This window comes from Narcine bancroftii, chromosome 13, assembly GCF_036971445.1.
Source record: "Narcine bancroftii isolate sNarBan1 chromosome 13, sNarBan1.hap1, whole genome shotgun sequence".
NCBI lineage: Eukaryota > Metazoa > Chordata > Chondrichthyes > Torpediniformes > Narcinidae > Narcine > Narcine bancroftii.
The window spans coordinates 26,587,851-26,603,835 of record NC_091481.1 but is presented as its reverse complement, the minus strand read 5'-3'; the positions used below and the strand labels follow the sequence as shown (position 1 = coordinate 26,603,835).

The 15,985-nt window shown below is 42.3% G+C and overlaps 1 protein-coding gene and 1 long non-coding RNA gene across 7 annotated transcripts in view; one reads left to right on the top strand and one right to left on the bottom strand.

Annotated features, from left to right (window-relative positions):
- Positions 1-5,499, top strand: part of LOC138748533 (uncharacterized) — a 38,315-nt gene extending 32,816 nt beyond the window's left edge. The window contains exon 4 of the long non-coding RNA XR_011348113.1: positions 5,293-5,499. This is a non-coding gene — a long non-coding RNA (uncharacterized lncRNA). The remainder of the gene's footprint in view (positions 1-5,292) is intronic.
- The window catches only part of LOC138748532 (ATP-binding cassette sub-family D member 2), a 42,649-nt gene extending 29,060 nt beyond the window's left edge, over positions 1-13,589 (bottom strand). For 3 of the 6 annotated variants that reach the window (XR_011348109.1, XR_011348110.1, XM_069908895.1), the window contains exons 1-2: positions 12,518-13,589; positions 2,752-2,932 (exon numbers count right to left, since the gene is read on the bottom strand). Coding sequence is in view for 3 of the 6 variants with exons in the window: in XM_069908895.1 (XP_069764996.1) it covers positions 2,752-2,932; positions 12,518-13,411 (1,075 nt within the window). In the remaining 3 variants the exon portion in view is untranslated. The remainder of the gene's footprint in view (positions 1-2,751; positions 2,933-12,517) is intronic. The other 3 variants (XR_011348108.1, XM_069908894.1, XM_069908893.1) reach the window with 2 other exon arrangements.
- Between the last annotated feature and the right edge of the window lie 2,396 nt (positions 13,590-15,985).

Genomic DNA, 15,985 nt, shown 5'->3' with positions numbered 1-15,985 from the left:
GAACAAGTGACGGAATAGAAAATTTGCCGCTACAATAACAAAACTATTTGCTTAAAAATCAGAGGCAGATTTCTTTTCAGTTATAGAAGACCAAGTCACAATTTTTAAATGCCTTGCAATAAACAATTCACAGGTTTGAGAAAAGCAGTAAATCCTGATGAACTATTCTCTGTTCTAAGCAATACTAATAAATGTAAATGAAGACAATTAGTGAAAATTACCATATTGTTGAGTTGACTCTACTGCTAAGTATCATTAGATGTACCTTCTCCAAACATAATTCAAACGAATTTGACTTTGATTTGCTACACAGCACTTCAGGACATGGACTGAAAGTGACAACAAAAAGATGAAAAATACTCCATCAAGCTTTTATTAAAAACTTATGGGTTTTTCAGGTGTATTTATAGGCAGAATAGGGCTCTTGGGAGAGAAGGGCCTGTTACTGTGCTGTCTTTAAATTTAAAAAAATTAACATAATTTTGTCGAGTGCAGCAGTTCATTTAACAAATGCATTCGTTTAGTATTGGCTTTATTTTCACCAAATTCACTGTTGACGCAAAGCTCTGTCAATCAACAGCAATGCAAACCTAATAGTGTCAAACCTGTGTCAGGAAAATGGGGCTTCTTTTACCACCCTTTATCTCAACATGTTTAGGAAGCAAGAATTTCCCCCCTTTCTCAGCCCTCTATTTCTCATTTTAGGAGATAACTGCACACGTATATACTCAGGCAAACATCTTTCAAGTTTGAAGTTATACCTAAAGCTCAGGAACTTCCAATAATAAATACTTTATTACTAAAAATATACATTTTCATGTTTTAAGATCACCTGTATAAACAGCTGATTTTTCTTTCTTCTGAATCAAGAAACCTGTGTTTTCTTCCATTTGTATTGATAGAAAGTGCAGTAAAATGGAACTTTAAACATCATTTCCCAGTTAACTAGTGAAAATTCTGCCACTGCCCTGCCAATTCCTCACTATTTCCTCGGAGCTACAAATCACCTTTTAAAATTTCTAGAAGAACTGACTGTTTTGGATGATCTCACATTTTTCTGCTTGGGTGATATGACTTTGCTCTTGCAGAATTGGATATGGAATAAAATAGTCTGAAGAAGAAACTAGAATGCGAGATGCCACTCAAATATTTCTAGGGAAGAAAAAACTCTTCCCATTAATGAGGATGAATTTAAAAAAAGGGTGAAGGAAACAGTTAAGAAAAACATTTTTCCATGAAATAAGAGGTGCATCTCCTTCATTTTGTGTTCCTCCTAACATTCTCAATTCATTTGCTCTCGTGACCCACGACTGTCATTTAAGATGCAAGCTACTTTAAGAGTTAAAAAAAATGGCAAGAGAATGGAGTATAGGAGAAGCAGGGGAGTCATTGAGGAGGCAAGAGTAAACTTGGATTTATTTTTGATGTCTGATAAGGTGGACCTGCCAAGCGGGAGGCACCATCTTACCATAAGCAACCCACACCAAAGATCTTAAAGTCCTGAGAACATTAAGAGAGTTTGATTTGTCCCAACAGACATTCTTTATTATCTACATTCATCCCCTTCCTTCTCTTCGACTCGAAACTAATTTATTTCTTTCTCCCTCACGGATCCAAAATATCACCGACAGCTTTTTCTTTCCACATATGCTCCCTGATTTCCTGAGTTTTTATAACATTTTCAAGATCTCAGAGATTTACTAGGATGCTTCCCGGAATGCAAGGGCTAACGTACGAGGAGCATTTGGCAGCTCTTGGGTTGTATTCATTGGAGTAGAGGGGAATGAGAGGAGATCTCATAGAGGCTTTTCGTATTTTTAAAGGTTTAGATAGGGTGGATGCGGGTAAGATATTTCCCTTGGTGGGTGAATCGAGACAAGGGGTCATAGTCTGAAAATTAGAGGCTATCCATATAAAACAGAGATTAGAAAGAACTTCTTTAGCCAGAGGGTGGTGGATCTGTGGAACTCGCTGCCACATACAACAGTGGAAGCCAGATCACTGCGAGTATTTAAACAAGAAATAGACAAGTATCTCATTAGTGAATGCATCAAGGGATATGGGGAAAAGGCCGAAAATTGGAACTAGTGTAGAGTAGCTTAGTGTAGTTTTATGAAACAGACTCGATGGGTCTAGTGGCCTGCTCCTGTTCCTTTGTTTTGTGATCTTGTGATCTTTAGGTTAACATAGAAGTAAAAAATATCTCAAAGGATGCCTAAAAATGACTCCCTAGCATTTGCACAAGTCAAGTTACCTGTCACTGCAAAGTGTTAACAAAAGCATGCAAAAGCTACCTTTTGAAATAAAAGCTATTTACTGGGGACTACAATCAATAGATCTGCCTGCTTGCCTGGCTAAGTTTCAATAATGCAGGTATCAACAAGGTGTACAAAAACCCCATTTACTGGAGAGAGTGCAAATTCAACATGGATGCTGCAGATAGATGAGGATGAATTAAATTTCCAATGAGCATGCAAAAACACAACAAAATCCAATCTCTGCCCTGTATATCTGTGGCTTCTAACAATTAAGTTTTTTTTCCCCCCCATGCTTGTGATAGAGATTAACCATTATTTCTTTTGCCTCAGGACTGAGCTGAATTGTGACAATCAGAGACTAAGAAGTACTTTACAACAATCCTTCCAAGCCATTGAATTCCGGTTGAGGCTTTTCCTTAATAGTATCAAAGATCATTATTTAATAATCCCAATCCAAAATTTTAAATCCGGTTTTCAAAATCTGCCTCATTACCATTGTCTGCAAAACCTGTTGCCGTAATAATGGGTACTGCTACCATCACTAATCCACTTCCACTCCACACATACTTCATTAGAAACTGCTCCAACATTATGTACCATAATCGCTTAGATAAAATAAGATTCATCTGGGCAGCAAGCGATTTGTAACTTTCCTGCAGCTGATTCATTTCCACCTGAGGAAAGAAAATGGAAGACTGTAAGGCAATCATCAACTCCACAAATATTCCGTCCAAAAATAGTCATGTAGCATTTCAAATGTATGGACAAACTCAAAATGCTTGAAATATAAAGGAAGTTCGAATTACAAACGACGAATGACATTTGTAAATAATTGTGAAACAAAATAAACACGACTGAAACATACACCTGCAATGCAGTGCATGTGTCATAATCGTAAATATTATACTTCAAATAACATTTATAAACTTAGATTAAACAAAGAAGATTCATGGACTGGTCCTTTTAACTCCCACTGCTGAAATTTGCACTTGTTTAAATCATCAACACATATTTTCTTTCAAATTCTGAATGCTAATTTCCCTGGTTTTGAGATTTTTTTTAATATATATTGGGCATTTTAAATTTAATGTGTCATTGTTTGAAAAAAAAAGTAACGAATAATTGTTTGTTTTCCATTGGAGGTCAAAAAAGAAGTTTCTTCACTCCAGAAATGTAAACCAGTGTTATCAAAATCTATAAAGCTGCAGATCGACAATGTATGCGCCATCTGGCTTATCACACCCATAGCCAAAAACTACATTCCTCCCATTTTTCAGCTCCCAATCTACCATCTTGCTGATCAGCCCAGTTTCATCCCCCACCTTCTCCCCTCATTATTTCCAGCGAGGGTAATAATGGAAATGACACAGAAGAGTTGAGGACAGTTAAGATCAACTCTGATTATAGTGAATAGCAGGGCAGATTTGAGCAGCTGGGTGACCTACTCTTGTTCCAATTATGTATTTTTTGACAGCAAGCACAAAACCATCAAAACCTCAAACTGCAATCTCTTCAAAGCCAGTTTTCATTCCAACACCATTTTCCCATGGATCTCATTTTCTGATCAAGCTATCATTTTGGAAATTTATCAAATAGCTTGATAAAATGCAAGTTGATTTTATATAATGCCATAATCTTCATTAATCCTCCTTGGCACTTCCAGAAAGAAACAACAAGGTTTCTGTAACAAACCTACATCTCTGAATGTGGATTCATACTTTTCCTCAGAACCATTTCCCACATTTGCTCACCACTGATCTCAACAAGAGATTTGAACAGTGTCCAAAATTGAGCAAATCTGTCGTGCAAAGATGCCATTTGATCCACTTGTGCCAGATCCTTGTCCCATAGTCCCATTTTGTACCCATAACCAATCAACTCTTTACTATTTATGTCTAACTGTCATTTATGTGTAAAGGATTATTGGACAATGAAACAGATTATGTGGCAATGTAAAAGATTGTGGGGTTTTTCTGTCGAAAGTAGACTAACAGAGAATGCAAAGTATTATGGGCTGTTGCTATAGAAATGAGTTAACAATTAGCCCCTTTCACACCGTCACCCCTCCTTGGAAGCAGATAAACTTACCAGGCATGCAGTACCCGGTAAGCCATTCACACTAGACCATAATTTACCTGGTTCATCTGGACCTCTTGGATCAAAGGGGGCCACCAACTCCAGCGGTGACATCATGAGTGACGTATTACGTACTCACCGGGCAGTGAAATCGTAGTGGGAATAAACCACATATGCTCAATGTATAAAAGACCATCGGGAAACAATGCGCACAATTTCGTAAGACATACGCACTCAATGTGTAAAAGTTCATGGGAAAATCTACCAGTCGGCTTCATACTGTTCAAACTTAAGATAAATCCATAGTCCAGCTTCCCATTATTCCCTAAACAATAGAGGATAACAACTATTTACATAGTATTACATGGAATTAAGTATTACAAGTAATCTTGAGATGATTTAAAGCACAGGTATGTGCTGACAAACCTGCCGGCTTGCCCTGTGAAATATTAATGACACACGTATTCACACTGCCAGAGGGATTAATGAGTAAACTTAGCCGGAGTCTGATACCACCCCTCATCAAGAGTCAGAGCCCGATTGGGACCTTTCACACTGCCAGATTACCTGTTACGGAGCCACTAAATTGGCCAGTTCAACCCAGTTTGGCGGTATGAAAGGGACTTAGTTGAACCTGGGAATTTACTCGGAATTTAGCAGTTCACTTGCCAGTGTGAATGCTCCAAACCCAGTAGAGGGGGTACAAATTGACAAATGCCATTTCGACTCGGCTCCAAAGGGTGTGCAGACCCAGGATTTCATGGTCCAGTGTGAACAGCCTTCCCAGTATTTCAGCACAGGTTGTTCACATGCCCTATTTAACAGGTTGCCAATGTGAAAAGGCTCACAATGTCATCAGTGTCAGGATGAGAGGACTAGCTGCAGAGATGTCCTTAACTGTGACAGGATAGGAGTGAAAGATTAGAGATAAGAATAACAAAGTCTTTGTGAATTACAGGTTGACTGATGAAGGGAACTGCTACCAACTCCAATTAATGAACAAATGTGAAAGGCTGTTCTTAATTAGTGAGAAGTTGTAAAGCATCTGTCCAAATGGCTACATAATCAGCACCTGGACACTGTTCTTTGAGTTAGGACTCCGTACCTGGAAAGAGTCCTTGTGCTCCCTTACTCCCGCTAGCATTACCACTGTTGAACAAATAAACTGTTGCATGTTTAATGGTTCTGTGGCTCTCTGATGTCTGTTTTCTTGCAGCAGGAGCTGACTTTAAAACACGATTTCCATTCAAAAGTCTACTTGCTCCACCTTTTCAGATCATAAAAAATTATTTTTAAAAAATCATTCTTACATTCCCCCTCATCCCCACTTTTGCAATTACGCTAAAGCTATCTCATTTGGATATCAACCAACCAGCCAGAGGAATTATTTCTCCCTACTTGTTGCCAAGGCCCTTCATACTTGTATTTGCTTGCCTCTAAATCTGCTTCAAACAAAGTAATTCTAGCTTCACTTGGCCCATTTTCACAGTTGATCTAGATCCTGTTGTGAGCTTCGAAGTCGTTCTTCACTGTCCACTATACCACCAAATTTTAAATTTAAACATAAAGCATGGTAACAGGCCATTTTGGCCCACAAGTCCACTCCGCCCAATTTATACCCCATTAACCTACACACCAGATTCGCTTTTGAATGGTGGGAAGAAACTGGAGCCCCTGGAGAAAACCCCACACAGACACCTTGCAGGTAGTGCAGGAATCAAACCCTGGTCCGTTTCCAATCACTGGCTCTAACCGCTATGCCAACCAAGCTGCCAACTTTGGTGTCAACTGCAAATTTCCTAACCATGCTAACTAGTCATCAGCACAGATAACTAACCGTGCCCCAACACTGATCCCTATAGTAGACCACGAGTTGCAGGCTTGCAATCAGAGTAACAAATTTTCACTTTAGCCTGTCTCCTACCATGATGCTAATTGTGAATCCAATTGGCCAGCTCACCCTGAATCCATTGCAATTTGAGCTTTCACCCCAGCAAACCATGCAGGACCTCATTAAGACCCATGCAAATGTCTATGTAGTCCACATCTACTATCCTCCCCTCATCATTCTTCTTGGTCACCTCTTCAGGGCTGCTTAGTTCACTGCTGTTCACTTTGCTGACCCATGACTGTGCAGCTAAACACAGCTCGAACCACATCATCAAGTTCGCTGACGACATGACCATGGTGGGCCTGATTCGTAAGAATGATGAGACAGCGTACAGAGATGAGGTAGTCACTAACAGACTGATGCAGAGGCAACCACCTGAACATTAAAAGAAACGAGATGGTTGTTGACTTCAGGAGAGCCCGGGAGGACTGCATTCTGCTGACCATTGACGCTCCACTGTTGAGGTCATCAAGAGTATTAAGCTCCTTGGCAGAAAATCTCACCGGGTCCCTTAACATCAGCTCCTTAGCCAAGAAAGCCCAGCAGCGGCTCAACTTCCTGCAAAGGCTGAGGTAAGTTCATCTGCTACCCTCACTACATTTTACAGAGGATGTATTGAGAGCATCCTGTGCAACTACATCAGCGCCTGGTTTGGAAGCTGTACCACCTCATACCGCAAAACCCTGAAAAGGATAGCGAACCATGGACTTTTACTGCATATGTCAATATTTTAATGTTTAACTTCTATTCTAACTTGTATTTATGTAAATATGCTCAATGGTCCTGGAGAAATGCTATGTCGTCTTTACCGTGCAAGCTGGTATGAACAATAAATAAAGATGACTTGACTTGAAGAGTCAGTGAAATTTGTGAGACACAATTGACCATATATTGTTTCCAAACTCAAGATGTCTTTCCTCACATGGTGTGCCCAGAACAGTACTTTATTCTCAAGTCTGAGGAGCAGAATAAGGCCATTTATTCCATCGTCTGCTTCACCATCAAATCATCCTTTCAACCCCATTTTCTTGCCTCCTCCCATATTCTTTGACACCCTCACTAATCAAGAGCTGATCAACCTCTGTTCCTCCTCTTGCCCCTCTCTGCTTTTTTATTCAGGCACTTACCTGCATTTTGCTCATACCTTGACAGAGAGGGGCAAGAGGAGGAACAGAGGTTGATCAGCTCTTGATTAGTGAGGGTGTCAAAGAATATGGGAGGAGGCAAGAAAATGGGGTTGAAAGGATGACTTGATGGTGAAGCAGACGATGGAATAAATGGCCTTATTCTGCTCAGGCCCGAAACTCTGGTTATCCATCTTTTTGCTCACAGAACGCTGTGACCTGCTGCGTTTCTCTAGCACTTTCGTGTATTAAATATTCACACCCTTCCACTTGTACCAATAATATCCATAGAGGCTAGTTATTGATCGGCATTATCAATTAAACAACTATATCACACTTAAAATTTATTGCTCAAGCAATTTCTACTCCACAATATGAAATTCAGATCTGGAACATCGGGACACACCCCTCCAAGGACATTCTGCCATCATGACCTTTGAAATAATTTTGCCACCACCACTAACTCTGAATGAAGTACAACAGAAGGAAAAGGATTCTACTTTTATAAGTATTTCAGAAGAGAGAGAACAAGGGTTACAGGTGTATAGTTCTCCAAAAGTGGCCACTCAGATTGACAAAATGAAAACGACAGCATTTTGGACTGTTGTCTTCATCAGGCAGAGTACAAATGTTGGGGCCAGGTGAGCGCTGTACATTTGTGAGACCACACACCTGGAGTATTGTGTGCAATTCTGGACGCAACAATCGAATGGATTTCAATAATAAAGGATGTAGAGGAGATTCATAAGGACAGAACAGGAGGGCTTGAGTTATTGGGAGAGGTTGAATAGGTGAGGTCTTTATTCCCTGGAGGCTGAAGACTGACCTTTACAAAGTCATGACAAGCATGGATAAAGTGAATGCTCACAGTCTCTTTCTCCTCTACACCCCCCCACCACCAACAACCAGAGTAGATGATTATAGAACTAAAGGCTATAGATTTAAGGTGAGAAGGGAGAAATTCAAGGGAGACCTGAGGAGAAACTTTTCCATACAGAGGGTGCTCCATATCAGGAGAAAACTGATGGATGTGGATATCACATTCAAAAGGCATTTGGAAGGATTTGGATCAAATGCAGGCAGAATGCCAACTTGGTCAGCATGGGCAAATTACACTGAAGGGCATATTCTGTGCCATTTCTGTCTGACACTCACCACCTGCCCCAATTACAGATTTCAGTCACCTCAGACACTGTAGAACTGGATCCTTGATCCTATGGGACTGCCAAAGAAGACAAAAGTATCTGTCCATCACCCAGGCATCAATTAAATACACATGTCCAACATGCCATTTATCCAGTTATTTTCCAAACAAATGTGCTCCTCAATCATAGCCTTTTCAATGTTTGTATATGGAACACATTGCAACAAGTTCATGGAAATAACTACATTAGGTTAGTCATGCAATTTGCCTTTTTCAAGTCTCTGCTGACAGCCTCTTAATGACCCAATGTGCTCCAAGTGAGTTGTGTTTTTTCTTATCAACACCCATAAGCAGTTTTCAAACTGCAAGAAGACATTACAGGGTTGTGTTCCAAGAAAGCTATCTGTATCATAATTTTACATTAACACAAAGCAATGTCATTTATGCTTGCACCAAGAAATAGAGTTAAAATAATTATTTTTAGGGATTTCCCCCCCCCCCCTCAAATTTATGAGTTGCGGCCAGTGAATTGTGAATTCAAAATTCTGTACCTAGTTATTAGCATAACTGGATCAGCCTGCTAATGTTTTATCCCTTTTTTGAGGATGGCATAACATTTACAATCCTCTCTCTTTTCCGGATGTCAGGGACAGGAAATCACTTTTGCTTTAAAGATGGCTTGAAAAATTACTCCAAAACTTCTATCATTTCCACAAGAAAACAAGGTAAGAGGAGTAGTCCTTAAGCCCACTCTACTGAATTCAATATGATAGCTGATCTGTCCAAGGTTCATCATTTCTTTTGCACCCAGTCTCCAATGTTTCTCAAAAAAATATATATTGTCTTTTTAAAACACCTCTCATCTAGCCTCCAAAAATGCCCAAGGTAGAGAATTCCAGAATTCCCCTCACATAACTCAACATCTAACCTGTCATCCAGACTGCATTTTATCATTTTCAATAAGCTCATCCTTCATTCTTCTGAACTCCAATGTTTTAGACATTCATGATAAACAACCCCTTTCATCCCAAGAATTAGCTGAGAGGAATCACTTCTGGACTTCCTCCAATCTAACGATTCCTTTCTAAAATAAGAGACCAAAACTGCACATGGGACAAATTTGCTTCCCTCAACTACTAAACAGTGCATCTAAACTAAACAATTTATTGTGTATTATCTCAGTCGAGAACAGCAGGATTAGCATAAAACTATTAGTGTCAACGACCCAGGTTTCAATCTGGTGCTGTCTGAAGGGAGTCAGTACATTCTCCCTGTCTATGTGGGTTTCCTCCCACATTCCAAAGACATACAGGGCTAATAATTAGTCACTTAGCTGTACTTCAGTGGTGTGGGCTTGGAGGTCGGAAGCCGATTACCACGCTGTATCCCTAAATTAATTTTTTTCAAATAGCCATTTAATTGTACTTCCTCTTTACTTCAAAAGGTTTATTCCCAAGTTTTATGAAGCATCTTGTTGAGACATAGAGATAAAATTTAAGATTTGTTGAATTTCTCTTTTTCAGATATCAAGGTCAGGAAATCATTTCGACAGCATTCAGGCAGTCCCCAGGTTGAAGACGTCTGATTTATGAACAACCCATAATTACAAACTGGCAAGTAGAATGGCATCAACTTCCAGTCCGAGCATGGTTGAGTACAAATTCAAAAGTGGTGCCTTCTCCCGCTCGCTCCGATGCGATCCCCATCCCCTGCTCTAACATGTCCCACCCCTTCCCCACCCCCCCTTTCGCCCTGGCGCGGTCACCCTCAACCCCCTTGCTCACTGCTCCGATGCGGTCCCTCCCACCCCACTACGATGCGGCCGCCACCCCACTCTCTCCAACGCAGCCACCACAAATCCCACTGGATTGGATAACTTCTGAAACAAATGAAAAAAAATTGGTTCCAGTTTTCCATGTTGTAAATCACCCAAATAAAACTGCTAATTTTGTTAGCTAGCGCCTTTGAGAGGTAAAAACTTGTACTCCAAACTAGCATTGTTAACACTCTAAGTGATAGCATTTGTTGATGGGTCTTGAATTTTAAATGTTTTCTTCTGCTACCAGTGTGCCATTCCGAGAATACTGGCCACCATCCTGTAACTTCCAGGGTTTGATCCTTGGGTTTTTTTTAAATATAGTGAATATTAAACAGAATATGATCCATACAGACTCCCTCCACCCACCCCCTTGCTTCCAGCACTTCATATGTGGGGGCTGAATTTCCAATAAAACTGATGTGATTTATTATTTTTACTTTATGACATTGATATGGTCATCAAAGACTGCATATAGAACTCTAATCTGTTTTGCTTAGAGATCAATCTTAGATTTGCTTATTATGTACTGTATTATGTTTAAAATGTTTTGGTGTCAGGAAGTGTTTTATATGCAATGAAAGGTAAAATATATACTAAATAAGCTACATAGTAAGATAAGCATTTGCCGAACGCACATTAAATAAGGACTGTATGTACTTGTTCCAACTTAAATACAAATCTGAGTTAAAGACAGACCAAGGTAACGGAATTCGTACTGCCTATAATCATTCTCCCTTTGCTAATAAAGGATGAATATGCTTTAAAACTTCATCTTTCCTCACCAGACTACTTAAAGCAAAAGCTTGTATTTATTTGAACAAAAGTAAGCAATAAAAAAAATCAAGGATTAAAAACTGCATGCCTGAGTGACAGCATACCAATGTTAGTTGAGGTCCCAATGTTATTGATCACATTTTGGCAATTATCTGCTTGGCTGTAAATCGCATAGAAAGGATTGATCTACGTATACAAATGTAATAAAAACTCAACTCTTAATTTAAGTGAGCACTGATCTTAAGGTGTTTCTAGAATAGCTAATAAGCAATCTTAGATCATGATTTAATTATTCATTTAACTGCATTACATGAAACTCAGCCACTGTAAGATTGCAGAGTGCTCCCTTTGTCAGACAGATCTGGAGATTTACTGCAAAATTACTGTCAATTTAAGAGTACCTGACATTGAACAACTGAAAGCCTAATTTTCTAGGGTGACAAAGAAAGAATTACTGTATTGCTGCGGCAATGTTTTTTTTAAATACTTGTCCATTCCACTTAATTCTAACAGTACCACATTTTAAAGTGGGATAAGGATGAATTATATGGATAAAGCACATTGCTGTTCTATCTACAAATTAACAAAGAGCCCAAGATTCATTTTAAAGTAAAGCTTGATCCATGTGAACAATTTACATCATCACACTTAGAAATTAGTTCTCAGCCTCAACTCAAACGGTTCTTCAAACTTCAAAAGATGTTTCCATCTCCCATTCATCAAATGACAAGATCATCAATCAATACTTCAGGACCCATCTGCCAATCAGTTAGAGTGTGGCATTCCCTAGCCTCCTTCCAATTTCCAGGTTGGTACTACTGATTCCAAGCTTGCTCTGCTGAAGTCAAAGAAATTAAATGCTTTTGAAAATAAGTGCACACATAAAAACTATTTTTCCATTCTCCCCTTGGGTGCTTCGAAACAGCTGCACGCTTCGAATATTTTGTTTTTGATTCACAACATGTACAATATCTTTTTGAAAACAGCACAAGAGATTTCCTTTTGATTTCTCATAAGATTTGCATGGTCTGATGGGAATTGCGAATGATTAACATGTTTTGTTTCATATTCAGCCTTAAAGCATTAGATTGAGAATATCCAAAACTCATTAAATTTACAATTTTACTTACACACACCAGTAAGTGACGTCCACCTGCACCATCTGATAAAATCTCCAATCCAGGTCTGAAAGGTTAGGAGTGGAGAAACAGTTTGATGAAAAAGTAGTAGCCTCTCCACACACAAAAAAAGAGATCCCAGCAAGATGGAATAAACACACATTTCTGTGATGCAACCCTGAAAATATTGTGTCCATCTCAAATTACCAATAGGCACAAGCCACAAACAAAAAAAACCAAACAGAAACCGAAAAGGCTCAAAGATCTCACAACTGTACAAATAATTCAGCTTCACAGAACCAGCTCTCCTTACCCTATGTCCCCTGTAAAAAGCAATCTCTTCTGCATTGGCTATAATCCGTGAATGGATATATCTTAAATATCCCTTTCTTTGGGCTTCTTCGGCCACTAATTTGCCAAATCTTGGTGAGAAGGCTCGTAATACTCTGGCTGTGGCATAGACGACAAGGCCTGCCAGAAGAGTGGGTCCCATGGGGTTTGCTCCCCGCGAAGTTGCAGTCTGGATCAAGGTGTAGGAGGTCAGCATCACGTCAAAGATGGGCTTGGTCAGGTTGGAGTACAAGTGTGCGATGGACTGGGTAAACATCAAGATGTCTTCTGTCAGTGACTGGTCAGGGTTTTCCAGCCTCCCATCCATGTTGCTCACCTTGTAGTAAGTTTGGTCGGTGAAGTACGTGCGATATGCGTGATCGACCAGGCGAGTGCGAAATGCCAGGGCCAACTTACATTCCAGGTACCGGATCATACTGTTGACAAACGTGGCTGGGATGGCCACCAGAAGCCATTTCACCAGCTTCAGCACGAAGCTTCGGGGTTTTTTTTCAACGATCGTCTTCACGATCTTCCCGTCCAGCGCGGCCACGTAAATGGAGAGAAACGTCCGGGAAATCAAAGCCACCGAGTGCAGGCAGAGCAAGCCCAGCTCCTTGGTCAGCAGCTTGGGGAAGAGGATCTTGCCCAGAGAGAGGAGCTGCTGACAAAACTCGGCGTCAACGGCCGGAGCCGCCTTGGCCGTGCGGCGGGGCGACGATGGCCCAGGCCGCAGTTTGCCGTGGAAATGCTGCTGCAGCAGCAGAGGATACAACCGCTTGGCCCCGTAAGCGGCCAAGGCCAGGACAGCGGCTCGGCGGGCGCCGCTGGATCGCGTCCACTTCACCGCCGCCGCGACTTGCTCCAGGTGGGACATTGGCCCCTTCCCCCTCTCGAGTCCAGCCCGCGCCGGGAAGGTCACCCTGTGACCACAGGGCGGGGGCTCCGAGGGAATGAAAGGTGACCCACAGTCATGGTGCGGCCAGATCACCGAGCGCCGCGGCCATCCGGTCCGCGCTGGAATCGCTGCGGCAGCCGGGCTGCGCGCGCCTGACGTCATCCCACCGCAACGTCAGAGGCTCGGACCCCAGGAGCTTGCGCGCCTGCGCGGGTCGCCCCGCCTGCGACGGAGCTGTCGATGGGGAGTTCCTTCAAGTTTCCGGAACCGAGAGGCGATTGATCGGGGAATTGGAAACGGATAGTGTCCTTTGACCTCCCAAGGTCCCTGTTTGGAGCGAACGCTGCGTCCAGACAAATCAATAATTCTTGGGGTTGGGGTGGGGGTGGAGGGGGGGTGGGGGTGGAGGGGGGGTGGGGGTGGAGGGGGGGGTGGGGGGTGGGGGGTGGAGGGATGGTAGGGGGGGTGGGATGGGGGGTGGAGGGGGGGTGGGGGGGGGGTGGGGGGGATGGGGGTGGGGGTGATGGGGGTGGAGGGGGGGTGGGGGGTGGAGGTGGGGGCATAAGCACGTCGCTGATGACTATGTTCCCAATGCTGTACTCTATTCCTGAACTTGCAGTCTCTGTATGAGGGGTCTAGCAGCAGAGTCGGGCAGAGAGGCGAAGTGGTATTCTGATCAAACACCCCCAATCACCTCAAGCTCAATGTTAAAGATGGTGAAGGGTGCATTCACTTTAATCGACTGCAGAGGTAGGAAACCAACAAAAGCTCGTGTGCAGGTTTCGAGGAGGTTTAAAGCTCTCGACGCCATGGCACTCAACGGCCGGACCGCTCCTGATGTGCACCTCCATCCCATATTTGATTTCCAGAAGGCTGCACTTTGGGCATCTAGCAAAGGGGTCGACATGATGATCAATGGAGCAATTCTCCATCTCGAGGGAGAACCAGGTGTTGGAAGCACAAGTCATGCATTCATTGAGCAGGTGAAATGGAGAGCATGGTTTGCTTCAAGGGCAAGTGATGCCGTCATCGACGAATACCTCAGTGGTGGGTTCAGTGTCAGTATTGGCTGGAGTTGGAAATAAGGCAGCAAGCTTCCGGGAAGCTGATCATGATCTTTGAGATGCACACGAAGAAAACGTTCCTATTTGAAAGTTCTAAGACTTCCCAGCCGTGAAATCTGGCCGCAGGTGCTTTCCCAAACTTCCTCAAGGCCCTTATTTCAAAGCTTACAATCAATGGCCGGTAGACACAATAGTCCTCAGGTGAATCTGAGGTAAGGTTGGAAAACCAGGGTTTATATTGAGGTAGGTGAGAGTGGAGCCAAGGGAGGAGCCAGCCATCTGAATTCCAGTTCACTGCACACACTTGACCCTCTTTCAGCCGATTGGCTGTTAATTCCTGGGACCAAATGCAAGTGGGAAAGGGGCCAGTGACGGTCCATGGATTCATCTCTTTCACTGAGTATCCGTGCTGTTTAAATTGTGCACTATAGTGCTACCAACTTTCCGACGCTGCTTAAAAACTGTCCGCTATTGCAATTTATTTCTCTCTCTCTCCCGCTGTGACTTTCCCACAGCAAAGTTTATACCTTAATTTTAATCTTTTCTTTCTTTACGTTCCTGCACCCACACAAAGACTTGAGTCATTTCTGTCCTTGAATGCAATTGCCCATTCTACACTTAATTGATTGCAACACTGGTGTCTGCAGATGCTGGGGATTGCACTCGGGGTCAAGGCCGTCAATCCCCAGTGTGAGATGATGTCTTCTCACACTGGCATTGTGACAATTTTCATTCCACATTAGACCCTTTTTAGGCCGATTGGCCGTTAATTCCTGGGACCACTTGCAAGTGTGAAAGGGGCTTTAGAGTCTCTTAAGTGCCCCCAATGTTTCAGCTTCCACCACCATTGGCAAGCTCAGATCGTTTGGACATGCTCATCTTCCCATTCTTTGGCTCGGTCCCGACTGGTGCGAACAATCTCGCTCATCATGGAACAGCATTGTCGCATGGCTTCTAGCGCTCCTCCTCTAATTGCTCTCTCTTGTGCTGATATTCTACTTCCCTTTGAACTAATTCTGCTTCACGCTGAACGGAGTGGCACAAGGCTGTGGCCAGCAGCCAAAAACCGTCCGTCAGCGTCCCCTTTTTACCAGGAAATTTACTTTCTCGAAGGAGAGTGGCAACCCGCTCTCCCAGAGGTGCACTTGATGGGTCTAACTTCTCATCCCAACTAATGGATGGTTCCAACAGAGACAGGGTATTGGCCAACATGCCAAACCCATCGTCTTTGGAAGTCCATCCCAGAATCAAGAACTGCTCAGGGATCACCTCTTTCTTTCGGTGAAACATCTTGAGACCAACCCTGCTCGCAGCGCCAATTGTCTCGGGTAAACTTGTACCTCTCACTTTGTTCGTTTTAGATTAGTCATAGTGTTCGATCTACTGAAAGAAATTAGACACGCACACACACCGAGACCAGTTCAGTTTATACAAGTCTTTATTACTAAATCTAAAGCTGAATTCACACTACAACATGCAAGCCCTTCCC